Source organism: Eucalyptus grandis, chromosome 8 (genome assembly GCF_016545825.1).
Source record: "Eucalyptus grandis isolate ANBG69807.140 chromosome 8, ASM1654582v1, whole genome shotgun sequence".
Taxonomy (NCBI): Eukaryota; Viridiplantae; Streptophyta; class Magnoliopsida; order Myrtales; family Myrtaceae; genus Eucalyptus; species Eucalyptus grandis.
The window spans coordinates 22,447,776-22,474,904 of NC_052619.1; the positions used below are offsets into that span (position 1 = coordinate 22,447,776).

The 27,129-nt window shown below is 39.8% G+C and overlaps 2 protein-coding genes across 2 annotated transcripts; one reads left to right on the forward strand and one right to left on the reverse strand.

Annotated features, from left to right (window-relative positions):
• The first annotated feature begins 17,527 nt into the window (after positions 1–17,527).
• On the forward strand, positions 17,528–21,198 carry LOC104456859 (proteasome subunit beta type-4). The gene is made up of 6 exons (XM_010071733.3): positions 17,528–17,760; positions 17,898–17,974; positions 19,102–19,231; positions 19,360–19,519; positions 19,604–19,789; positions 20,890–21,198. Exons 1-6 carry the CDS (start codon positions 17,528–17,530, stop codon positions 21,001–21,003), a joined length of 900 nt encoding a protein of 299 aa, XP_010070035.2. The 3' UTR covers positions 21,004–21,198.
• A 1,583-nt stretch (positions 21,199–22,781) lies between these two features.
• LOC104456858 (UDP-glycosyltransferase 72E1) lies at positions 22,782–24,433 on the reverse strand. The gene has a single exon (XM_010071732.3). It carries the CDS (start codon positions 24,394–24,396, stop codon positions 22,948–22,950), a length of 1,449 nt encoding a protein of 482 aa, XP_010070034.1. The 5' UTR covers positions 24,397–24,433; the 3' UTR covers positions 22,782–22,947.
• Positions 24,434–27,129: the final 2,696 nt, after the last annotated feature.

A 27,129-nucleotide genomic window follows, 5' to 3' on the forward strand; every position in this document is an offset into this window, starting at 1 on the left:
CGTAACCCGAAGAAAACCCCTCCTTTTCTAAGTCGGACATGAACAATCCCTGAATTACGCCTTGATTTAGGGGCGATTTGACTATATATATGTTAGTGGGGATGGATGGAGTCGAGTGTCGTATTATGGGGCTCTTAACCCAAGGTGAACGGGCACTAAATTACTTGGTACCCGCCCACGTCACTTGATTCCACTCGCATGCATTGGTCGGGATAATGCGACAATTGCAAGGCTCGCCCTCGGGATTGGTAATCACGCCATGCCATGCGTTGGTCGAAGGTGGATTAACTCCTAAGCAAAGGTGACAAGGACATGATATAAATATATGCGCACAAGTTTCAAGACCCGATGAAAGTAGAAGTTCTAATCCAAATAAGAAAGTAAAATCCGATGCAAGTAACGAATTAGGAAAACGACACACTTGATTCCCAAACCTTATCCGATGTACAATGTAATTTCTGAACTTTTAATTTGTTTAATGTGGCCATTCAATTTTTTATACATATTTAATTTAGTTTGTGGATTATATAATAATGTTCAATGTTATTCTTGATTTTGAAAAAAAAAATTAAAGGATGGCATTAAATATTATTATATGGTTTAGGGACTATATTGAACATGTACCACAAGTTTAAGGATTATATTAAATAAATTAAAAGTTCAAGAACCATATTACACATTGGGTTAAAGTTCAAGAATCATACTGAATAAATGAAAAGTTCATAAGTCACATTATTTATTGGACTAAAATTTAGAGATATTTATGCCGTTATTCCTAAAAAATTCATTTCCAAATGAGAAAGTGAAATGTTTTCGAAACACCTTTCGTATTGGAGTGGGACTCTTGGTTCGAGTAAGTTTCCTAGATTGAGTGCTACCCTAAATTAAATAGGTTTCCTACTTAGGTTAAAAAATACTGTATGCAATGGGTTATGGTACCGACACTCTTACAGAACCCTCATAAATTTTCGGTGTCCTGATCGTTTCTTGTTGATTTCCTTGGTAATTCTTTCTTTTAAGCTTTATAGATTGTAAGATCCGTTTAACATCCGCATATTTTCAATAATGTAATATTCACCCACCAAACTTGCGGCCCACACCCAACCCGAGTCCGAAGCCCGAGCCGACCTTGCAACACCACAAACTCCTTTTAACGGATGACCCGAGTCGAAGGGACTCTTGATCCAAGCCCAACCGTTTTTCCCGCCTGCCTACCCGGATGCAGAATCGGACTTCAAAGATTTGCATGTCATCGACGTTCTTATTCCACATCACATTCACTTGCTTTATCAAACATCATCGTATCTCGTTTCCACACAAATGAAATTGAGTGAGGATGCAAAATCTGCAATTAGTACAAATGCACAAGAAAGGAATGAAATAAAGGTAGCTGAAACATCACATTACTCTCTCTGTCTCAGCTGTCCGGCTGCGCTTGTTCATGTGTACCTTCGTTGCCATTCAATGCATGCACTAGGGGCCTGCGTCCTTCGCCCCATCTCAATACATCCTTGTCGGCTTGGATTCACCGCACTTTTTGCTGGCCTTAGTTCCTCGATGAGCTGGTATCATTGCTGGTCAGTCCTAATGGGTACATTGATCAGTCTGTGGGGTTTCGGCCTTGTTCCGTTCCTATAGTTGTCTCGTCATCTACTTACTGATCGAGCTGTATAGGTTTCGTTGTCAGTTTGAAGACCCTTTTGGAGGTATTTGGTGATCCTGCGTGTGTTTTGGAGCCGAGGGGATCTTGAGTATTGTTTCGAAGTAAGAACACAGGGACCTCTTTGCCTGAGGTGTGCCAAATCGATTTCAAAGATTTACACATCAGTGCAATATGAAGTTATTTACTTATCGCAGTCTGCTCGGAGAGTTCTCTTCTTCTTGGTCTCCAGAGTTCTCAACCAATGTGAGTTCTCAATCAATGTGCTTGTCTCTAACATAGGATAATGTTGTATAGAAAATCTTAAGAATCTCTAATGTATTATTGCTAACAAAATCATCTGTATCCAAGATACAATTCACGGAGCCACCTTAATTGCAACTATTTAAGAGTTCAGCTCATCTCGATGTTCTGATAGTGACAAATGTTTTACCAATTCTAATGGATCCGCCTTGAGTTAAGAAACTGCCGAGGGGATGAAGCCTATTGGAAAACATTCTCTCCTGGGTGCGAGTGGAAAGATTAGTGATTTTCAGGAGATATTGCACTGCCTTGATGAACTGATGTAATTATAAGCAGCAATTTCTTCTTTTATTTCTGAATACTTGTCATGCAGTTTTATCCAGGTGAGCATGATAGGTGTGAATTTCGAAAATAACCATGTGGCTACTGGGTTCAGCAATCACCTTGCCCTGCCAATTCCTTGCGATGAGTGGAACAAGAACTTGAGTTTTGATGAAGATGGTGTCAGGCTATTGGAGAAGTGCATGCGTGTGCTTCTGTATCGTGACGGATCTGCAGTCAACAAAGCTTCAGGTTATAGTTGTCTCCGTGTTATGGTTTATGGTTTTCTTTACTGCTCAATATTTGCATACGGCAGCATAGGATGAGACTAGGATGGGCTGTGTTGTTATCAGCTGTTGGCAACTTAATTCCTCTTCCTCATATAACTCCTGTGATTTTGGGGAACTGATGCACATTAATGCATCCTTCTTCTGTACTGGGGCTGACAAGTTGCCTTACAAATATTTGACAAATAGTAATTACAATGCCTAGAGAAATTATTACATTATTGAAGACCGCAGAGAAGCTTCTCACTGATCATGTTCCTTATAGACAGCAACTGATCTCTTCTGGTGCATGACTTCACTTCGCACTCTTTTGTTGCAATTATCGCACGCGTTCTTTTGTTTGTTTTCTTGCACCTGCTTATAGGTAATTCTGTCTGGGCATCAGACATGTTTTTATTTTTTTCGTGGCAGTAGCTTGGTTTCGAACCATCTAAATGACATGGCACACTTAACTTGCAGAATGCCAAAAACACTGAAGAAACGACTAAAGAAAGGACTGGCCCCTATGGAGCAGCAGGAGTATGGGATCGATGAGGCCATGCCGGCGATAACCCTGTTCTTTAAGGACTCCAACATCAAAGACATCTAGGCATTGCTTGAGAAGGTCGAAGAATTGGTTGGGGAACAACTACTTCTTTTCTAGCGCCTGGAGCAGGAGAGAGACGCTCTCGAGACAGAGATGGATGAGCTGCAGAAGCCCAAGGAATGCAACGAAAATGCCAACAACCACCTGAAGACACAGCTGCGCCACTTCGTAGTTGCCTTTCGGCAACACCTTGGGTTAAGCGGGTTACACTAGGGGCAAGGCCAGAAGTGCAAGAGTAGGAAGGAAAGAAGAAAGAAGGAAGGAAGAAAGAGAGAGGGGGAGAGATGTAAAAATGAAAATAAATAACAAGGAAGTTTTTTTAAAGAAATTTTTGGCCTTTTATTTTCCTTCCATCTCTTGCATTTCCCTCATAGTTGGATAGTATTTATTCAGAAACTTGCCATTAATCGATTGCTGAAACTCTTTTCTATCTAACTCTATTAATCGATATGTATTTCCAGTAAGAACATCACTAACTAGGTATGAGCCTTCCTAGTTTGATGACTATTTACCAAGTCTTTCATTATCAGCCCTTGTGAGTAAAATGGTCTTCCAAACCAATCACCAATGTCAAAATACTTAGGCTTCACATGTTATTGTACGCTCTGGCAACCCTTCGTTTTTGGTTAACCAACTTTTCCAATGCTGAAGCTTTATTTTCACCAAGATCATTAACAAGGCCATACATTAACTCGTCATACTCTTCCTTTGACAGATTATCTTGTAATTTCACCCTAAATGACTGTACTGTAATTTCAAATGGGAGGACCGCTTCTTGTCCATATGTTAGCATACATGGGCTAATCCCAATACTCGATCTTTTTCAATGTTCGGTAGGCCCATAAGATTATTGATAATAAGGAGTCCCATTCTTGTGGGTTTTCCTCCAAGTGCTTCTTAATAAAATTAATGATGATCTTGTTCAAAACTTCGGCTTGACCATTAGCTTGAGGATAATAAGGTGTTGAATGAACCATTTTGATGCCTTTGGTTTTCAAAAATCCTAACACCTCTTGTCTTGTGAACATTGTCTATTGGTCTGCCATTATGGACTCAGTAATCCCAAATCGATGGATAATCCGTTCCTTGATAAACTCCTTGACAACCTTTTGTGCTACGTTCTTATAAGAAGCCCATTCTACCCACTTTGTAAAGTGATCAGTTGCCACCAAGATAAAATTATGTTTCTTCTTTGAATGGGGTAAATTTTACCTATTATATCTTGAAATGACCATAGTTTAATAATGGGTTTCATTATTACAATCGGCATATGTTGGAGTGGACTATGCTTTTGATGGGACTCACATCCTTTAGCATAATCAATGCAATCTTTTGTAATAGTTGGCTAGAAGTAACCATGTCAACGCAGCAACCATTTCATTTTTATCTTGGCTTGGTCTGCGCCACAAATTCCTTCATGTACTTTGGCCATTACAAGTATCCATTCCTGCCTTCCTAGATATCTTAGCAGTAGCCCATCCACTATCATTCGATACAACTTGTCACCAATGAGCATAGGAAGTCTAAGTTTGAATATTAGTTTAGCTTTTTGACCTTGTGGAGGCACGATCACAATCCTAGTTCCTAATGGTCTAGACATGCTTGATCCATGGAAATACAACCCATGGTAGTACTCAAATGTAATTCTCATCTTCTTCAATCTTTAAAGTGGGTGAGTTTTCTGTAATGAAATCTGCTATTGTCTGCCCTTTTATGGCTTTAAGCGGCGCGTATATTAGATTGATCTTAGATAAAGCAAACGCCCATTTAGCTATCCGGCCTTTTATAATTGGTTTAGTTAGCATATACTTAATCACATCAATCTTACAAATTACATGTACCGTTGTCATTAACATATAACGATGTAAGTACATCGTAGTATAATGACAAGCACAACTTCTTCATGGGAGTATATCTTGTCTTAGCATCATTTAACATTTTGCTTAGATGATAAATCGCTTGTTCTTTTCTCTCATCATGTTCTTGTGCCAATATGTTTCCAGTTGTGATATCGATCACCGGCGGGTACAGTTTCAACAGACTACCTATCTTAGGTGGCATCAAAACGGGTGGCTTAGTAAAATACTCCTTTATATTATTGAAAGCATGTTGATACTTATCTTCCTAGATGAATTCCTCTTGGTTTTTTAGTCTGAGCAATGGGGAAAAAAATTCGATCTTCCTTGACAAGTTAGCTATAAAACAACGCAAGAAATTTATTTTTTCAAGTATCATTTGGAGTGGTTTTATTAGTAGGTGGCAACAATTCTAGGGTAGCTTTCGCCTTATTTATATCTATTTCTATTCCTCTTTGGTGAACTAGAAAGCTTAGAAAATTACCAACTTTTATACTGAAAGCACATTTTAATGGATTCATTTTTTAACTTAAATTTTTGCATCCTAATAAAGACCTGTTCCAAGTAATCTAGATGATGTACCTTATTAGATTTGCCGATGACATCATCTATATAGACCTTCATGAAGCTGCCAATCATGTCATGGAAGATCAAATTCATGGCCCTTTGGTATGTTGCTCAAGTGTTCTTCAAGCTGAAGGCATCACTAACCATTCGAATGTATCGATAGCTCATGGACACCTATATACTGTCTTATGAACATATTCTTCTGCTATGAATATTTGATTGTATCTAGAATATCCATCCATTAAGGACATAATTTCATTGTAAGATGCAGAATCAACTAACATGTCGGCCATTGGCATTTGATACTTATCTTTTGGTGTTACAGCATTTAAGTTGCGAAAATTAATACATACTCTAACTTTCCATTTTTATTCTTTACCAAGACCACATTCGAAAGCCATTTGGCATACCATGCAATCCTTATAAAGCCCGTGGATAATGAGTGCTCAATTTCTTCCTTTATTTTTTGTACAACCTCTGGAATGAAACATCTTGGGGCCTACTTATACGGCCTAAATCATTTCTTAATTGACAATTGATGTTCCACTACCTCTCTTCCTAGACTTGGCATTTCATGATAGTCCCAAAGAAAATAGTCTTTGTATTTTCGTAATTTGGGCTTTAAACTCATCATCAGGCAACTTACTTACATAGATGGGATGAGAGTAGAACTCATCTCTGAGGTTGATTTCCTCTAATGAGTCTTAGGATTGAAGCACATTGTCATTTTCTTTAATTGGTGATTCATCAAAGTCTAAAATGCCATCATCAACATTTATTGGTTGTTTGGCTTGTTCGACTCGATAGGTCGTGTACCTCTTAATGAGGTTTTATGATAATATAAGGTTTTCCATGAACAATCTTATTAAGATGCCCTACCAGTTCCTTTTTTTAGACTCATTCAACACTTCTCTTATTAAAACAACATAACGCAATACTACTAGGATCAATTTCTAGGGGGTTGTAAATGCATGCGTTATCATCCGATGCCCCCTAGCAAACCTTTATGCTTATGCCAACGTACCATTTGACCTGGTATTGGCCTTGACATACTCGACTTTATCCCCATTCCAGAAGACCAACATCTAGTGTAATGTCGATGGCGCACATTAATTTTCATGAATCCAATCTCTTCCCAGTAAGAGGTTGTATGACCTATCAGCATCAACAACATCAAAAGAAATTCTTGAAGTCTTAGACCCTACCATTAAGCTGGCCACATATAATCCTTTGAATTTAGTAACCTCTCCAGTGAAGTCTGAGAGTTGGATATTTGATGAAATGATTTCTTCATCTTTTCTACCTAGTTTCCTAAAAAACCTATATGGAATAAAGTTCAAAGTTGATCCTCCATCAATACTCTAGTAACCGGACGGTCATTCATTTAGCACTAATATTCAAAGCCCTCAAGTAGTCAGAAAGGCTCTCAGGAGGTTTCTCTTTCTTGAACTCCATTACTTCTTTATTGTCAAAGGAAAACTGTGCTCCTACCTTTTCATGAGCTAGATCCACCTCAATGACTCTAGGGGTAGTCTGGTTCATTCGGAATTCATTAAGTAACTCGACTTGGACCATATATGAACTTAAAAGAAAGACTGACTTGGACAACTATCTAAGCATACATTCTTCACCCTTATTCTTAGTTTGTACGGCTATTTTGTCTTTTCCTGATTCTGTTGTTGCTCCATTTATGTCTGGCTTTCTTTTCCAAACCAGGTTTTTGATTTTATAGCGCTTTGGTCTGTTTGTCATAATTAGAGTTGGCTCAACTTGGGTGATATGGATTTGATTGACTTGCTGCTGCAATTGACGCATTCTCCTTTTCCTTTGGACTCTTCTTTTTTAGGTTTGGGTCATAGTACCGCTTTGGACCTCCTAACACCCATACGATTCACCCTCTGGTGGGTCATGAGGCACCTTCAAAGTCCTTCGACAATATGACTATGCTATAGTACGGTGATAATCCCGATGTCATCATGAAATTCATCTCCCTAACCAGAAGGAATGACCTTATGGGAGTAGGAGGGAGAGAGTATATAACTTATATGATAGTTGAACTTTCCACTAGGTTGTCCCCATGTATCTATGGCCGGATCTCTCTCATCGTATCTTTGTTTGAATGATTTATGAGATCTTTGACGAGGGGAATGATCATCTATATTGTGATGTCCCAAAACGTTACTCGACACATGTTTCTCATATTATTACTTTCTTTTAATGTGCGGAAGCGAAAACAAACATTAACGAATATTCTTTTAATGATTAAGACCTTACAATTATGACAAACAAACTTTTGCTTCTTTTATTTATATGACATATGAGTTCACAATTTCATTATATTTCGAGCAAAAAACAAAATCTAAGTAGGGGTAGGGAGACCTATCTCTAAACTATACTATACTTTCAAAAGTTTGCCTATATAAATGTTTAAGACTGAGTCATGGGTCGATAACTTCTTCTTCTACTGCGTCTTCAACGTCCAAATTGAAGCTACTCAACGAACCAACTAACTCTCCATTAAGATTCCGGTACCAAGCAATGAACGAACCGGAAAGGAACCCACTTCGCGAAGTCTCCTTTATCAACCCATATCATAGAACTACACTTGGTATATATTATTCTCGACTCTGGTTCAAGCACACTTTTAAAAAAATAAAAAACTTCATTATACATAGGGACTTCATAATGCAAGGGTTGAAGGGTGTCCATCCTACACTTCTAAAAAAATAAAAGGGATGAACCGAAGCTTAGTAAATGAAATTTCTAGTTTTAAGTTAGAAAAATCATCTTACCACTCCACCTAATATACACAAAATGAAGGCATAATCATCCTATAAGTATGATACAAATATAAACAGACTTTACATTTTATATTCATTTACCACAAAAATTATTAACCAACAGACCGTCCATCCAGACTTATGCATATGCACACCATGCTTCACATAATGATTCGGTTCTACTCATAATAATGCATTTTATTTATTAATACTTCATCATCTCGATCTACCATGGAAATTGTTAACCAACAGACCGTCCATCTAGATTTATGCACGTGCACATCATATTTCACACAATGATGTGGTTTTACTCATAATAACGCATTTTATTCAATAATGCTTCATTATCCCGATACACGGGGTATTTCGACCCATGGGGCATCTCAACTCCAAAGCATCTTGTAGACTTCCGCCACAGGGCATCCCGACTCACGGGGCATCTCGACTACCAAGGCATCCCGAAACACTCCCCGCAACATCCTGACACACGGGGTATCGTCATTCACCACTATATAAGTGACAGAATCATATTAATCTCATCCAAGCCATGATATATGCATATTCTCAAGCATAACACACCTATCTCAACTCAATTTAATACATTTGTCAACACAAACATATTCTAGTTATGAAAATCTAGACAATCAAATGAATACATTCTGAATCTGGACATCGAGTAGGTTTTGGACATTAAGATCTAGTAAATCAAATGGGTATATTATGAATCTGAATGAATAAGTACATTCTTAAAGGGAAGGTCTAAACTATCAAAAGGGTAAATTTTGGCTTAATAAAAGCAAATAAAATAAAAGAACAAATCCAACAATGAACATGCTTACAAATTGAAGTATTTTGCAATGGATAGAATCAACAGATGAACAGATTCAAGGAGAAATAGATTCATATTCAGTAAAGTCTGCCTAAACCAATGAAAAGACTATTCAATGAACATATTCACAAATTTACAGATTCAACATGTGAACAGACTCACCAATGAACATATTTGAGTAAACTCACAAATGGACAGATTCCGTCTTAGGAAATTCTAGCAAAAACAAGTAAAACAAATAGATTTTGATAGGTAGAATTCCAGCAGAACGAAGCAGAACAAACATGCGATAGGTCATCAAGATAACTATGTCAGAACGACCAGATTCTGTCACGACCCCAACTCCATCTCTAGGGTCATGAGCGACGGGGGTTATTAGCGATGTTCCAAGCACATCGCCGTCCCATTCTTTTTATCTTTTCATTAAGCACATGTGGAAGCTTTACAAATAACACCTAAACAACAATAAGCAGCCAAGAAAACAACCACTTGCAAATATGCAATTATATCAACATTTACAAGCCCCATTGTCACAGGCCATTATATTTACAACCATCACATTTTCTACGTTTCAAAGATTTGGTAAACCTTAACCTATCAACAACCATAGCCTAGCAAGACTACAACTCTAGTACTAGTGGGAGACCTCAATGCCTACGATTCTGAAAAACAACGAGGTGAATCATGGACTCAGTAAGTAAAACCCACTAATTTTCAGGTAAGAGGATGACTTGCCTATCAACAACCATATAACTCATCCAAGATTAGTCGATGGCAGATCAATAGCTAAATAAAAGTTTTGTCTTGGATGAAACAAAATTACTAAAAACACACTTTACTTTTCACCCAATAACCATATCGATATATAGCTTTACTTTTTTTTTTTTTTTTTTTTAAGTACCAAATGCATGCCTGATTCTATCTCTAGACACTGACTTGCACATTCACACCAATTATCCTTCTAAATATATCATTTTCCAAGTCTTACGTTCTCGAAAACACTCAAGCCAATTAAAAAACAAATTGTCCAGACTACAAATGAGTTGCCAAAATGAGGTTGCAGGGCAATTTGATCTTTTCAATGTGGGGTTTTATTTAGAGGCAAGAGAATGACACTTGAAAAACAGTAATATTAGGTGGTCATTAGGTCAAAAGTGAGGTGTATTTGTGGAGTTCACTCCTTTTTTTCCTTTTTTTTGGCAACATATTCTTCACGCACTCAACTTCTGTCTAGTGATCGATCTTAGAGAGATATGGAAGGGCTTTTTGGTCGAAATCTTTTGTTTTGGCAATAGGTTCAGCTCACTTAGATGAGAGCACGACGCCGAGCTCTCTTTGGCCATATTAACAAAATGGGCAGGTTCTCATTTCGGGGATTCCTTGTGCGCATGATCATCTTGTAATAAAATATCAAGAGTTCCATGATATGTCATTCAGGATTTTTCTATCCACGTGTTCAATGGATGTAGCTCTTCCAAATTACCGCATGTTCAATGGATTTTCTGCCATTCCATTCCATTTCATATTTTCCTATGTGAGTTTCTCATACTCTCCGAAAGTCTTGGATTTAGGCTGTGTCAAATCTCGGACTGACCTATGATGCTGGGGGGCGTCGACACTTTTAATGGGTCATGGCCAACCCAGTCATTATGGCAGGCCAACCTATCTTGCGTCATCAGTGTCGGCCGATGGCCCAAGCTCTAATGCATGCTACTGAGACAGCCCAAAGGACAAGCATGGTCCTAGACGTCCAATGAAGGGCTGTGATCCAAGCAAGGGGCAGCTTAAGAGCGACCGATGTGCAACTAACGTGCGACCCACATGCGACGCCTTTCGGTTTCTTTGCATTGTGCGATGGAAAGTGTAAAGGAGGTTTCCCAGGGTGGTCCTGTGGCATTACTTGGATATTCTATTTAAGGGCTTGTGGTCTCGGATGTTTTGTGTTTGCTCGGAAGGAATCAAACTGTTTTCTATTTGGTGGAGCAATAGGATTTTGCTTCCTCTTGTTGAAAGGGATGCCCATGCGTCCGACTTCGCCTGCTTAGTGGGGATGGATGGAGTCGAGATAATGCAACAATTGCAAGGCTCGCCCTCGGGATTTGTAAACATGCCATGCCCTGCGTTGGTCGAAGGTGGATTAACTCCTAAGCAAAAGGCGACAGGGACATTATATATATGTATGCGCGCAAGTTTCAATGAAAGTGAAAATTTTTAATCCAAATAGGATAGCCAAATCCGATGCAAGTAATAAATTTAAAAAACGATACACCTAACCCCCAAATCTTAACCTGATGTGCAATGTAATTTATGAACTTTTAAGTTATTTAATGTGGTCATTGAATTTTTAATATATGTTCAATTTAGTTTGTAAATAATATGATAACGTTCACAGTTATTTTTTATTTTGAAAAAAAAATGAAAGAATGGCATTGAACATTTTTATATAATTTAGAGACTATATTTAATATGTATAACAAATTTAAGAACTATATTAAACGAATTAAAAATTCAAGGATCATATTGCACATTGAGTTGAAATTCATGGACCATATTGAATAAATGAAAAATTCATGGATCACATTGCACATTAAACTAAAATTTAGGGACTATCTGTGTCATTATTCCTAAAAAATTCATTTCAAAGTTGTCGAAATATCTTTCACATTGGAGTTGGACTCCTTGTTCGAGTAAGTTTCCTAGTTTGAATGGTATCCTAAATTAAATAGGTTTCCTACTTAGGTTAAAAGATAATATATGCAATGGGTTATGGTATTGACACTCTTATGGAACCATCATAAATTTTCGATGTCCCATCGTTTCTCGTTGATTTCCTTGGTAATTTCTTCTTTTAAGCTTTATAGATGGTAAGATCTGTTTAACGTCCGCATTATTTTCAATAATATAATATTCACCTACCAAACTTGCAGCCCACACCCAACCCGAGTCCGAAGCCCGAGCCCACCGTCCAACACCACAACCTCCTTTTAACGGATGATCCGAGTCGAAGGGACTCTTGATCCAAGCCCAATCATATTTCCCGCCTACCCGGGTGCAAAATTGAGTTTCAAAGATTTGCAAGTTAGTGAAGTTCTTATTTCACGTCAAATTTACTTACTTCATCAGACATCATCGTACCTCGTTTCCACACATATGAAATTGAGTGAGAATACATTTGCAATTAATTCACAAGAAAAGAATGAAATAAAGGTAGATGAAACATCGCATTTCTCTCTCTCTCTCTCTCTCTCTCCCTCCCTCCCCGGTTGCCCTTGTTCATGTGTACTTTCGCCGCCATTCATTGCATGCGCTACGACCCGCGTCCGTCGCCCCATCTCGATACATCCTTGTCAGTTTGGAATCGCCACGCTTTTTGCTGGTTTTAGTTCCTCAGTGTGATGGTATCATTGCTGGTCGGTCCTACTGGGTACATTGATCGGTCCTTGAGTATTGTTTCGAGTTAAGACCACAGGGACATCTTTGCCTGGCGTGTGCAAAATCGATTTCACAAATTTGCATATCAGCGCAACATGAAGTTATGTACTCATCGCAGTCTGCTCGCTGAGTTCTCTTCTTCTTGGCCTTACTAGAGTTCTCCATCAATATAATTGTCTCTAATATAGGATAATATTCTATAGACAATCTTAAGAATATCTAATATAGTATCGCCAACAAATACATCTCTATCCGAGATACAATTCATGGATCCACCTCAATTGCGACTATGTTAGTGTTCTACTCATCTCGGTGTTCGATAGCGACAAATGTTTTACAGGTTCTTATGGATCCACCTTGAGTTATAAAACTGCCGAGGGAATGAAGCCAATTGGAAAACATTCTCTCCTGGGTGCGAGTGGAAAAATTAGTGATTTTCAGGAGATATTGCACTGCTTTGATGAACTGATGCAATTACAAGCAGCGATTTCCTTTTTTATTGCCAAATTATTGTTGTGCAGTTTTATCCAGTTTAGCATGATAGGTGTGAATTGCGAAGATAACCATGTGGCTACTGGGTTTGGCAATCACCCTGCACTGCCAATTCTTCGTGACGAGTGGACTGAGAGCTTGAGTTTTGATGAATATGGTGTTAAGCTATTGGAGAAGTGCATGCGTGTGCTTCTGTATCGTGACGGATCTGCAGTCAACAAAGCCTCAGGTTCTAGTCTTCTCTGTGTTACGGTTTACTGTTCTTTTTACTGCTCAATGTTTGCACATGGCAGCATAGGATGAGACTAGGAGGGCCTGTGTTGCTATCAGTTGTTGGCAAGTTAGGTAGCACATGACAATACTTGTTGGCTGGGGAAGAGTTTTTTTTTTTTTTTCAGAAATAATTCTTTTCTATTTTTATTATGGGGAACAATTTCTGAATAAAAGAACCCGTTTTATAACTATACAAAATTTATACTTTTGGAATGGAAAAAGAATAGAAATGCGTTTGGTAACACAACAATTTCATTTTTGTATTTATTCATTTTTTATTCTATCGCCACCGCCCGCCGCTGTCGGCCGCCGACCGTGCCGCAAGCCCATCGGCTATCGATGAGGAGGGGGCAGCCGATGGGCTTTTGGCGATGGTTGGCGATGACGGTTGGTGGCCGGCGGTCGTGCGGCGGCGGCGGCAGATCGCGGCCGGCAACCAATGACCGACGGCGGCGGTGGGTGACCCAGTGCTCGGCGGCGTGGCGGCGGTGGCCAGCGGTGGGCAATGGCTTCGGGCGGTTGACGGTGGCTACAGCAAGAAAGAGAAATAAAAGAAAAAAAAAAAAAGAAAATTAGCTTATTTCTAAAAGTGGTTCTGCGGGAATAAGAAGTAACCTTTTTTTATTTCTCGTTTCTACTCCAAATCTATTCCTGAGCTAACTTTCTATTTTCGGGAATAGAAAAGCAACTTGGCGTTACTAAACGGATTTCTATTTTTTTTTTTTTTTTTTGTTCCGGGAACAAAAGAAACAGAAATCTTGAGAAACAGAAATGTTCTCATGCGCTATCTTAATTTCTCTTCCTCTTCACGGTAAAATATTGCAGTGTCCCCTTTTGTGGATTACGTAATTGCACATTCTGCCGCCGCATTAGAAAACCTGCATTCTGAACCCCTCTTGGATCCACCATTGCCAATACGGTCCGTGTCCTCTCTACATTTTCATGCTAAGCAGTCCGACCCACAGAGAGATTTGAAGTCTACATTTTGATGAAGATTAATGAGAATAAATGTCCAGTTTCTTCAAGCTCTGTCCCCCAAATCTTCTTCCCAGCATGTTATTTTTTGAATTTCACGGGAAGCCCCAGATTCTAAGTCACAACTGGGAAAAACAACATTTATCATACTGTTATTTGGCCATTTCAGAGGATTTTAGCCTTTTATCTTGACATTTGAGAACTGCTAGGGCTTGAATTTATAGGTAATTTGGGAGTCTCATATTTATCTGAGCTACTACAAAAAGCATGTTATAAACTAATAAAGTATAGGGGGCTGACGAGTTGCTTCACAAATAATGGACGAATAGTAATTACAATGAGTAGAGAAATTAAATCGTACTCAAGACGGCAGAGAAGCTTCCAAGCGTTCATGTTTCTTATAGAAAGCAATTGTCTCACGTGTTCTTCCGTTTGTTCCCTTGCATCTGCTTATATGTTTCGTTCTACGGGCATCGGGCATCTTCTTTTCTTCCTAACAGTAGCTTGATTTCGAACCATCTAAATGACCCGGCACTCTTGACTTGCAAATTGCAAAAACATTGAAGAAGGAGCAACAAGTGTTGTGTTGGTGCAGAACATTCATGTTGGACTTTGATCTGCATATTCTTCTGTTTGTTTAGACCCTTATCTTGTTACGTGAATCATATGATGTAACACTTAGGAAATGTGCCAGCAGATGTTTCGGAGAGGCTTCTTCGGTAGAGAAGCTGCTTGTGCTGTTTTCCTCTTGAATGTCAATTGCCCTTTACAGATTTGTACATGTGACGACAGTCTTCTTTCTTTACCTTATTGCGATGGAAAGTCTAAAGAAAGGTTTTGGAGAGTGGTCCTGTGGCATTTCTTGGCTCTTTTTCATGTCTTATGTCTTGGATGATTTGTTTTTGGTAAGAAGGAATCGAACCTTTATTTTTTTTAAATCGGTTGAGTGATAGGATATTTCTTCCTTTTGTCAAACGGATGTCAATGCCTCTGATTTTGCCTACTAATTTTCTTACTCTTGAGTCTATGAAATGTAATTTGTCGCCACTCTCGTTATGTTTAAGAAATGCTCACTTTGCTTTGCCATTATCAAATGTAACTTTGAGCATGCTTGTTGACATTCACTTTCGTTCTATTCTTAATTTAAAAGGTTAGATGGAGAGGTAATCCGAGAATTGAAATATGAACACCAAAATGGCCAATATATTATTCTTCAAAGGGGTATGAAAAAAAGAAAGGGAAGGATAATAAAGGACATAAAATGTTGCGGTGGGCTTCTTTTTTCTTTTTTTTTTTGACAATCGGGTGATATTTGGATCAACTCTTACATATTCGACTAATCCACCTCCTTTGATGATCTTAAGAGCATAATTTCTCATGTTGGCATTGTGCATTCAGGATTTAATCTTGTATAACTCTCCTAGCAAGACTTGAATTCAAGACTACAAAGAGAGGAGCCAATTCCGGTGCCATCTAAACCGACACCTTAATGGGTTTTAACTCAAGATCATTCCATTCAAGGTCTTTAGTAAAAAATTTGAGATAATCGCAATTCCCATTTGTTGTGAGCGCAAAATTTAGTATGCCAATCGTGCTTAACCAAAAGGATCTCTATCCATCAGGATTGAGTAGATAATCATTTTTATTCTATATTCAAAATCTTAAATTGTTTTACATACATTTGAATATCAATTGTAAAGCTAGCACTAACTATCAAATAACCATGGCAACAATAACATTAAATGCTCGATTGAGGGTCGATTAAGCATAAAATCTAAGAGAATCTAGCATTTCAAAAAATGTAAGATTTTGATTTATTAATTCTTACTCAACACAACATATTAGGGTCGGGTTATGAAGAAGTAATTTATTATGAATCTGCAATCTCAATATGGATGGCTTGCTTTTGCAACCATCCGAGGAGGTGGATCTAGTCCAATGGGTAAGTTAACCTGAATATCACCTTGAGAGCACATTAGAAACCTCCCTAAATTACCAATGATCTACTCATTAGCAAGTTCTCCATCACCCAACTAGGCTGAAATATATATATATATATATATATATAAAGAGCCTAGGCTCATCATGAGCAGCTTGTGCTTCTCTCAGCAATCTATGGACTATGAAGGCCCATGTCAAGCCCACCCACTAAACCTGTAGTTGTAGCCCATATGTAGGATCCAAGTCCAAAAGCCCAAGCCAACCTTCCAAAACCACGACCTCACAAATTTCGTTTTCACACAGATAAAAGCATCCTCGAAGAATTTTATGCATATTAACGAAATTGGATGAAAATGCAATATTTTACCCAAAAATATTTAAATAAAGGTAGTTTGACAAAATTTAGGTGTATCAACTGAAATTGAATTCGTCACAGAGAATATGAAAATTGGTTCTTCATTTCTTTTTAAGTCCAAATCAAACATGCTTTCCTAAAAGCCTAAATTCCTCACATAATTATATTATATTATATGTAATAAATGTTCAGTAATCCTCATAGTGATCTACATATTCATAATTTATTAAAAAGGGGACAATTTCTTCTTGTAATAATCATGAAATGGGTATACCAACAAAATGGTCGGCCTTGTATTAATGATGTCACGTTTTTTTTTTTTCGCAAAATCATAAATTCGATTCATATCGTTAGGAAACCTCTTAGTGACTCATATTGTGTTGTCTAATTGTGGCATGACTCATGGAGAAATTGCTTACTTATGCTACCTTACGATAACGGACTCACTTATCTCGAATCTTCATATCACAATTAATGTGAAATAGCTACAACCCATATCAAACATTTTATATAGATCCATGCTAATCATGTCATAAGAAAATATATGTAAAATACAATTAATTTGATTATTAGACCTAGCTGATTTTGTTTACATAAAAAGTTGGTGATTTATTTATTATCTTACACTTCCTTTCGACGTCTCACGAAATTGCACATTTCCATTGAAGAGATTACAGAAACAAAACATTCACTCGGCCTATACCCATTTATGTCACTAACAAAGATAAAAAGAAAAAAAGCACGTAATATTTTAATCAAAAGTTGTTTTTTTGGGTAAAGTTTTAATTACGAGTTGTTGCAAATTACAAAACATTTTGCCCAATAAAAAATTCGAAATGATTACGCATTTACTAATTTCCCCTCTCTTTAATTTATATTAAAAAGACATTATTTTGATCTCCCAAAAAAAAAAAAAAATTTATTGCTGAAATGAGCGAAGCCTTTTCACTAGTAAAAAAGCCGCTTGCTGGCTTGAGCAGGGGGGCAAACTCCTTTCTGCTATTTAGACAGTTCGCGGAGCCTCTACCCCCTCCACCGTCTCCCTCCGCCGCCGCCGCCGCCGTCGCCGCCGATCGAAGCATGTCTTTCTCCAAGATGCCGCTGGTGGAAGCGAACCAAACCCCGGACGCCTCGTCTCTCTCGCTGGACTCCGAAAGAACCCTGTAAGCGACCCCTTCCCACCCCCCGGCCTTCGATTGGTCGTCGCGCATCTAGTGTTCCGGGCGATGTGCGCTTTCCGGATGGCTTGTCGTTGACCGTGATTTCGTCGATGGCTCGCTCGCGGCCGCGATCTGTGCAGGTATCCGTACGTGACGGGCACATCCGTGGTGGCTTTCAAGTACCGGGATGGGATTCTGATGGCGGCCGACATGGGAGGTTAGCTTCTTCGCTCGATCGGGTTTTTGCGATTCGCTTATGCTGCTTCTGCTGCTGGTGCTGCTGCTGGTGCTGCGCTTTGATTTGAGCAATTTGGGGAATTTCGCTGTGGGGAAAACATATTTGAAAACATATTTGATTTGAGCAATTTGGGCCGCTCCCAGATCCGCCGTGCTCCGCGGTGATTTCCCGATACCCTTTTCCCGTTGCCGATTCGCTTCTCTTGGGTCGTCGTCCGTTCTCCATGTCGAGCCCGAGAAAACCCAGTTTCTCAATCGGTTTCGGACGATGAATGGTTGCTCTGTTCTGTCTCTTTTTGTCTGACATTGAGGACGTTCTTCTAGCAGCAGCAGCAGCAGCAGCAGCTGATTTCTTGAATTCTTTTTGGTGTGAGATAAGAGAAAGGCATACTGCTGCTCGGGGTTATATGTTATTCGGCATTGGGCTCACGGGAAGTCTTGGAAAGGAGGCATTTTTGATGTTATTGGGTGATTGCGCTGGACTTTGTGTGTGGGGGGGATTCGGGTTCTTGTGTTTTTGGGTTTAATTTATGGGCAGCCAACGTTGTTGGTGGCTGGAGTTTGTGCTTGGTTTGTTGAGTTCGCTTGGTGGGTATGTTTCCATGTGAAAAGAATCCCAGAATATGCTTTCTCTGCATCCCGTTCGCAGATTTTGCCATGCTGCCACCGTCGCTGCCACCGCCACCATTGCGTCGAACAGTAGTAGTCCTGCAGCTGTGTCGAGCCATATTTATAAGGCAAAGGCAATAGAGGAACCTGCTCTCGTGAAGCTTAAATCTGAAAGGGACCCTGATAATCTAAAGATATTTGAAGCTTCACAGCTCCTTTTGTTCTGGCATGCTATTTATCTGCTCATTATGTTCATTAGCCTTGACTAGCCATGCTAGAAGGAAGCATTCTACTGCTTGTGTATATTATTCTGTTTCAACTATTTCTACCTAGTTAAGTTATCATAACTACATTATCTTCAAAGCTCTTTAACTTTAGATAGTGTAGTGATTGATCTGGTTTCCTTTGTTGTTTGCTTCTAGTAACATGTTTATTGAGTCCTCCATTCTCCTTAATCGTGACTATTTTAGTGTTCTGATAGTGATGAATATTTTACAGGATCTTATGGATCCACCTTGAGATACAAAACTGTCGAGAGAATAAAGCCTATTGGAAAACATTCTCTCCTGGGGGCAAGTGGAGAGATAAGTGATTTTCAGGAGATATTACGATATCTGGATGAACTGATGTATGTATCAATTGATCAAGATTACTACCACCGGTTCTTTTTTTATTGCCGAATATTAGTTACCCTGCTTTTTAAACTTTGAGGCTGCTTTTGACCAAGACTGTTGATTCTGGGGTCCCTTTTTGCAGTCTTTATGACAACATGTGGGATGATGGGAATTCCTTGGGGCCCAAAGAGGTGCATAATTACCTTACTCGGGTTATGTACAATAGGCGGAACAAGTTCAACCCATTGTGGAACTCACTGGTTCTAGGTGGAGTTAAGAATGGACAAAAATATCTTGGCATGGTAGGTCTCAACCCTTGGTTAGATACATTTGACTTTTCAGAATGTTGTTGGATATGCATTCACTTGTCGTGCAAATTAAAACAGGTTAGCATGATAGGTGTGAATTTTGAAGATAACCATGTCGCAACTGGGTTTGGCAATCACCTTGCGCGGCCAATTCTTCGTGATGAGTGGAATGAGGACTTGAGTTTTGAAGATGGTGTTAAGCTATTGGAGAAGTGCATGCGTGTGCTTCTGTATCGTGACAGATCTGCAGTTAACAAGCTTCAGGTTTTAGTCTTCTCTGTTTATGGCTGTCTTTATTTCTCCATGGTTGCATATAACAGCATAGTGTGAGGTTGGGACGTGATTGTATCGTATCAGTTGTTGATATGTTCTTTCTCTTCCTCGTATAACTGTGTGATTTTGGTGAACTGACGCACACTTATGCTTCCTCCTTTTGTTAAGGAAAGGATGTCCCATCTGGGGCTAAGAGGGAGAATTACAGATTACTCTTTTGTGGATTATGTAATTGCACATCCAGCCCCTGCATTAGAAAAACCTGCACTCCGATCCCTCTTAGATCCATCATTGCCAATATGATCCATGCTCTCTCCACATGTTCACCTAAGCAGTCCAACCAATCTGTGATGCATGATTATTACCTGGTTGTACAATTATTAGTCATGGATGACTTGTATTGGTTTGTATCTTAAAAATTCTGAGGAGATGTTTCCAGAGAGATTTGAAGATTAATGTCAAGTTGTTTCAAACTCTTTGTCCCCCAAATCTTCCCAGTTTATTACTTTTTGAACTTCATTCGGGAAACCCTGATTCTAAGTCATAATTGGAAGCTAAGAGATATCATACTGTTCTTTGGCTATTTTAAAGGATTTTAGCCTTTTATCTTGACATTTGAGAACTGCTAGAGCTTGAATTTGTAGTTTATTTGAGGTGTTTCTTTTTCTTGCTTCTGAGCAATTACTCTAAACTAATGAAGTATACTGAGGACTGAGCAGGAAGGGAGAGAAGGAGGTGGCTGACAAGTCGGTTTCCTGGTGCCTGGGGCTGAAAAGTAAATTTTGACAACTAGGGGTTACAATGATTAGAGAAATTAAATCATAATTAAGATGGTGGAGAAGCTTCTGGTTGGTCATGTTCCTTATGGACAGTGATTGATCTCCTGTGGTGCATGACTTCATTTCGCTCTCTTTTGTTGCAGTTGTCTCACATGCTCTTCTGTTTGTTCTCTTGCATTTGCTTATATGTAGTTCTGTCTATGGGCATTCCCATGTTTTTTTTTTTTTTTTTTTTTTGACTTTCTTTCTCCATAGTACTGACGGTAGCTTGATTTTGAAACATCTAAATGACATGGTGCACTTGATCTGCAGATTGCAAAAATCACTGAAGAAGGAGCAACACTTTTTCCACCGTACTCTTTGAAAACCTTCTGGGGCTTTGAAGCATATAAGAACCCCACTGTTGGTGCAGAAGGATCATGGTGAACTTTGATCTGCATATTTGTATGTTTCTTTAGACCCTGATCTTGCCATATGTTAATCATGTGTTGTGACACTTGGAAAATGTGTTTTTAGATGTTTCGGAGAGACTTGTTTGTTAGAGAAACTGTTGATTCTATTTTCACCCTGAATGTTAATTACCCTTTACAAATTTGTACTTCAGTTCTTATGGTTACATCATCTGACCTTTTAGCAGTCTTTTTGGGGATAATTTTGTGAATGGGCCGGGTTAGCCTTTAATTGGAGCAGAACTCGAGCTAGGTGAGACAGATTGTGCAGAAAATGAGTCACGGTGCCGAAGGTACAGTCATCTCTATAAAAGGGAAAATTAGAATTGAGTCCGGGCCGTCAATTTCGTTAAGACCATCATCCACACAATTGAATTTTGCAGGCAGCCGAGGTTCTGTTCTTCCTGATCTGTGTATGTGAACAGAAAACGCACACGAATAGACTAACAGAAGGAAAGAATGGAAGAATTATTTTCTGCCTTTTTTTTAGCGGTGGTTAATTAGTTAGAAGACAGTGGAGCCTGGATTTGAAAGTTGATCTGTCTCCATGGTTTCATCTGGGAGCTAATAGCTATCCATCTCTCTCTCTCTCGAGCATCATATATGTTTCATACTTGCAAAGTGCTTTTCCATTGATTGGCTACAGATCTCTATACTTTTCTGCCTCAACTTAGAGTAAGCCCCTCGAAATTGCCAATTTCTGTGAATATGAAGCTTGGCCTAAATTGGAGCTGAAAGTTATTCGGCTGGATACTCAGGCTTTGGGTGGTAGGTCAGATTCTATTGTTAAAAGTTGCTAATGGAAGAGTCAGTAGCTCATGTGAGATTCGCTCCAAACAAAGTACTTTCGAGGGCGTTTGGGTGGACCCTTAAATGGTTTTAAGACATGCAGTACGTCGAGTCTGAAATTTCCATCAAAATGTAATTATATTACACGATTTATGAAAAGATTTAGAAAGAATTTAGAGTGACTTTAAATGCCAATATGTATGGTTCAAAGGCTTTTGGGCATTTAGTGTAGAGAGAGGTGACGCATTTAACATGAAAAGTGAGAAAGCCGAAAGGCAGAAGGCAAATCCAAGCGGCTAGAATCGATTTCGGACTTTCGTATGTTGTTACGATCATTGAGGTCAAGCTGGTCAGCGAGTTATACCATGCGTCTCCCTATTCCACGTTGAACCATTCAACTTGCCATTCGACAAATTGAACTTTCACGGCGATACCCACGCACAAGCATTTGCAAAATTTAAATTTATACCGAGGGCATGCTTTTGAAGAATATAATTGCTACTTGTACTCTTTTTGTCCTTTGGAAGTTTGCGGTGTTCGGCTCGACCTTTTTCAGTGTGAAACACTCAAAAACGTTTCAGAGAATTTAATCTTGGATTAGACAATTTAATCTTAGATTAGACGTGAAAACCTTGAAAGTTTCAAAGGATTTTATCTTAGATTAGATGTCAAAACTAACATATGTTTTAGAATTAATTTCGTGCTTCTATGAGTCTTGCTAGTGTAGGAGTCACTGAGGTCCCCAGGTCTGGCGGACTTGGCATGGTATCATTGTGATGGCAATTTGGCAATTGTAAACTTTTAACGCCTGATTGTTCAGATTTTCCGTACATATCCTATATTCTGTATTAATCGAATCCCATAGATACTAATCTAGTACGGTTTCTCTCCTTTTTCTTCGACCGAAGAGTGAATTTTCTTTCAACGTTTACAGTGCTATCGAATGACTAAGACTTGGGAATCGGATTCAAATACGCATCTCGACTTATGATTTGCTTACCATTCTATCATCCGTATCATCATCAGCCATAATCAACAGCTCTCATGTCTACAATATTATAGTAGATTAATAACGAAATGAAGACGTTGTCGAGAATCTCCGAAAAACCACAAGATACAAAATCCATCTTCTTCAAGCGCCAAGAGCGGTAGCGCTCAGACGATGCAGCTTGAGTTCACAATCCTTTGATACTCTTTCCAGTGAATTGTAGGAGGAACCACCTTGCATCAGTGCCTGGATGGCACTTCTTTGTAGCTCCTTAACTTTATCTCTCATCTCATTGCCCTTCAATTCCATGACCCTTCTCACCATCCCCGCTATCTCCTCCCTCTCGATCACGCCGGCATTCGGCTGTATCTTTGGCCGGACCGCCACCTTGAGCTCTTCTGCTAACATTGCCGCGTTCATCTGTTGCTCGGCATAGAGCGGCCACACCACCATAGGCACCCCGTTGACCATGCTCTCTAGGGTTGAATTCCAACCGCAGTGCGAGAGGAACCCGCCGATAGATTTATGCGCCAAGATCTCGGTCTGCGAAGCCCACATCAGTACCACCATGCCCTTGTTCCGGATTCTAGTGAAGAAGCCACTGGGGAGATAGCTCGGGGTGCCATCGTGGCTGTTTGTCACGTTGAAGAAGTTTGCGGACGCATCGCCGTCCACTGGCGGGCGCACCACCCAGACGAATCTTTGTTGGCTCAGCTCCAACCCCCAGGCGAGCTCGGTCGTTTGCTTTGCCGACAAGGTTCCACCGCTCCCGAAAGAGACGTAGATCACCGACTCCATCGGTTGCATGTCTAGCCAATCCATCACCTCACTCTTTGAACTTTGCCCGATAGGTCTAACCAACGGACCAACCGGAAAAACCGACGCCTTGACGACTCGACCCAGGAACTTCTCATTTTCTAGTGCACGCAAAGTCGATGGCTCGAGATCCTGCCATGTGTTCACCAAGATCCCATCTGCATTCGATATCTCCATCCCAATGCGAGCGAAGCCCGAAAAGAGATTCCTATCGGTTTGATCAAGGAATAGGTCTAAGGTATCCTCGTGTCGAATGGACCGGCAGCCCGGGACATCGAGCGGCCTTTTCATAACGCGATGCTTGTGTTCTGCTTCTTCATCTATATACGGAAAGTGAACGGTGACCGCGAGAAACCATGCTGTCGATGTGATGAAGACATACTTAAGCATGTCAAACTCCTCTGCTATCGCTAAAGCTTCCGTTCCGAACATGTCGACTATGAGAGCGGTGGGGCGAGACTTCATGGAAGAGATGGCGGCCTGAAGCAATGGCAGAGCCTCACGCATCATGATCACCAGTCGGGTCACGACCGAGGCGGTCGAATTGACGAGGGCAGAAACGTCAACCGGAGGGAGCAACACAAGGTTCAGCGGATTTGGAGTCTGTGGCGGCTTAAAGAGTGGAGATTCTGTTATGGAGGCATCGGCGGCGACCACGAAGATGGTCACATCGAAGCCATGATGGGTGGCGAGGTGTTTTCCGAGCTCCACCGCGGGGATGAAGTGGCCCATGCCAGGGCTGGCGAGGAGGACTGCATGAGGGTTTGGGTTTTGCATGGCTGAATAGTTGAGAGAGGACTATAAGCAGTGCTTGATGGGGGACTCGTTGTGATGAGTTTGCATTAGATCGATTGAATGATACTTATAGGCAGAATTAGGCTTCTAATTCAGATTTTCTTTGGTGACTTTTTGTATAGTAATCGAGACACACGGTCGTGTTCACATCGAAAACTAAGACCAGGTGGTCGACAATCAGACACCTGTTTTGGCATTTTCTGCGGCCAAATTTCTTCGCAGGGTCGACTCCACACTGGCCTTTCCATGTCCGTACGATCCTATTGTCTGACACTTTATCGTGAATCACACATGATCCACTTTTGCAGTGGGATTCACGGCGGTCCAAGGCCTCAATAAACAATGAAAAAGGAGATAAAGCTCAAAACCTTACAAGGATACAGAATATAGACATGCGCTTGTGATTCTCGTGTGTTAGTGACAATTGACAAAGAACATAAACGACAGGGTTAATAAAATCTCACATAATATCAAAACAGAATCTTGAGTTCAAATCTTTTCAGATTCTATTAACCTTCGTAATTAAATATTTTTATACTTAGATTAAGTGTAAGAAAGTATTAGAATATTTAAATAATAAAATAACTTATTCATTTAACAGTTTAAGTTTTTAGAATATTTTGACAATCTCATAAGAATGATGCAAGGCACCATGACGATAATGATGGTGATGATAAGAAAGACGCAGCCCCCTGGAATTTTCTTTGTAATTATTAGTAAGCTGAAAAGTTTCGACCCAACGTCCACGGTACGAGATTTGTGGAATCCGTGTTCAGAAAGTCTAGTAGGCTTTTACTATGATTAAATAAGTGAAAAGAGACATGCCTTATTCTTAATATAATAATTAGTAAAGTTTGACCGGATTCATGAATGACATCATGGAATTTGTTCTTCGGATGTCACCCTTAGCTAGTAGCATATCGTCATAATATGCTCTTCGAACCTTTTTCGTGATTGAGGTTTATGACTAACGCGTATGATGAAAAATGAGATCGATTATTAGATGAAGGTGTGGGACGTTTAAGGATTTACAAATACGATAATACACGGTAGAGCTTGAAACGCACGAGAGCTTTGAGAGGAGGCCTTTCTTTATCAATTTACAACGTGGATCCATTTTCTTAATAGCTCGGTTTTTGGACTTCAGCTCCGTGACATGGTATTAAATCTTATTTTCATCATATCTAGCGTGCAAAACTTTATTCTCACACTTTATTGGCACCTCATTTTCAAATCCTTATGGGGGTGATCATCACGCATTTCTGGATGAAACGGACTTGGACACTTTTTGGAACCCAAAAGACCTGTTCGTGTTAAACCCTTAATGGAATTCAACGTCATTCTCTCTCTCTCTCTCTATAGTATAGTCCAATCTAGTCTTCCTCCCATCTCGGTCTTTGCCCAAGAAACAAGGTTGGGGTGGACTTAGAGCATCATCTAGAATTGGAGTTCTAGTCTTCCTCCAATGGATTCGGTTCTTCTAGATGAGTCCATGACCAGACACATAAATTCTAGTTTTCGTTAGTTTTTTGACCTTTGGCTTCCCTACAACAACTCGATTATAAGCTGGTGTGGAATTCTCATAACTCATGTACCTTACTTTTATGTAATACATAACTATGAGAAAATGAGCGATCGATACAACTGTCTCAAAATTACAAGTGATAATAGGCCGGGCCCACATCTGATCAGAGCGGGAATGTCGCCCTAACCTTTTTTCCAAACTTGGCCATCACAATATATGGATATACAAATCTTGGGGCTTGACTAGACTTTTGGACTAAATCCCTGAACAAACCCCACTGCAAATTGTTCTTTTGCCCTTTTTGGTCAGGCTGGGCGTGGGTGGGCCCTACGGGTTTCCGGGCTTGTGATCAGGTCTAACGTGGTTGGGGCAACCATAAGTCTTGAGCAAACTTATGCTCGCGCTTGGATTATTGTGCTGGTAGAGAAGTCTTGTGCAATTTCACAACATATTTCAGAATCTTGCGAGCACATATGAACTACAACTAGAGCGTATATTGTTGCGTTGGTGGTTCGGTCGGATAAGATTGCAGTCAGTGATGTCAAAGCCAAGGTGGGTTTGTTGGGTGCCGGGTATATCTCTGATCCAACACCGCTGGCGTCTGAGTTGTTTCGCTGGTAAATAAGTATCGTATAACCTCCAACTTGTAGAACCCGTTTTGAAGCTATGCGGGCATGGACCGACAAGAACCAGAATGGATAATATGGTGCTAGCAATGCGTCCGAGTGGAGCTGCTTTCGACTAATCGTGTCACACGTTTGGCTCAAATACCTTCCTTTTCAAAACATTGTCCTCTCCTTTGTCTCAGTCATCTCTTAAACGATGAGAGACAAATATAAAATGGAAAAACTATTGCATAGGAAAGCCCGAATTGTCATGCCCTAGCTATCCCAGCATCTGCCGTTGGGTCCCTTGATAACAAAGGTTTCGGTCCAATTTACAAATTACGAAATTTCCCCGTAATCCTCCATTTCGACTCATTTTATTTCTGTTTTGTTCTCATGCATTGTCCTATCCTATTAATCAAATTATTTTTTAGATTAACATCTCTCAGTCATGATATAGAGAGTTTGAACAGATGAAAATTGCTTTTGAAACCCAAGAGAAGACGCGCGTCTGAACTGAACACGCGACCTCCTTGGATTATTTATTTAAGTTTTTGTTACCCTGATGGCTTGTTCCAATTACCA

Excerpts from the sequence above, each read along its gene's own strand:
- LOC104456859 (XM_010071733.3), top strand. The coding sequence starts at position 17,528 with ATGAGCGAAGCCTTTTCACTAGTAAAAAAGCCGCTTGCTGGCTTGAGC. Across the intron at positions 17,761-17,897 it reads CTGGACTCCGAAAGAACCCT|GTATCCGTACGTGACGGGCA; the intron begins GTAAGCGACCCC and ends CGATCTGTGCAG. Across the intron at positions 17,975-19,101 it reads GATGGCGGCCGACATGGGAG|GATCTTATGGATCCACCTTG; the intron begins GTTAGCTTCTTC and ends AATATTTTACAG.
- LOC104456858 (XM_010071732.3), bottom strand. The coding sequence starts at position 24,396 with ATGCAAAACCCAAACCCTCATGCAGTCCTCCTCGCCAGCCCTGGCATG.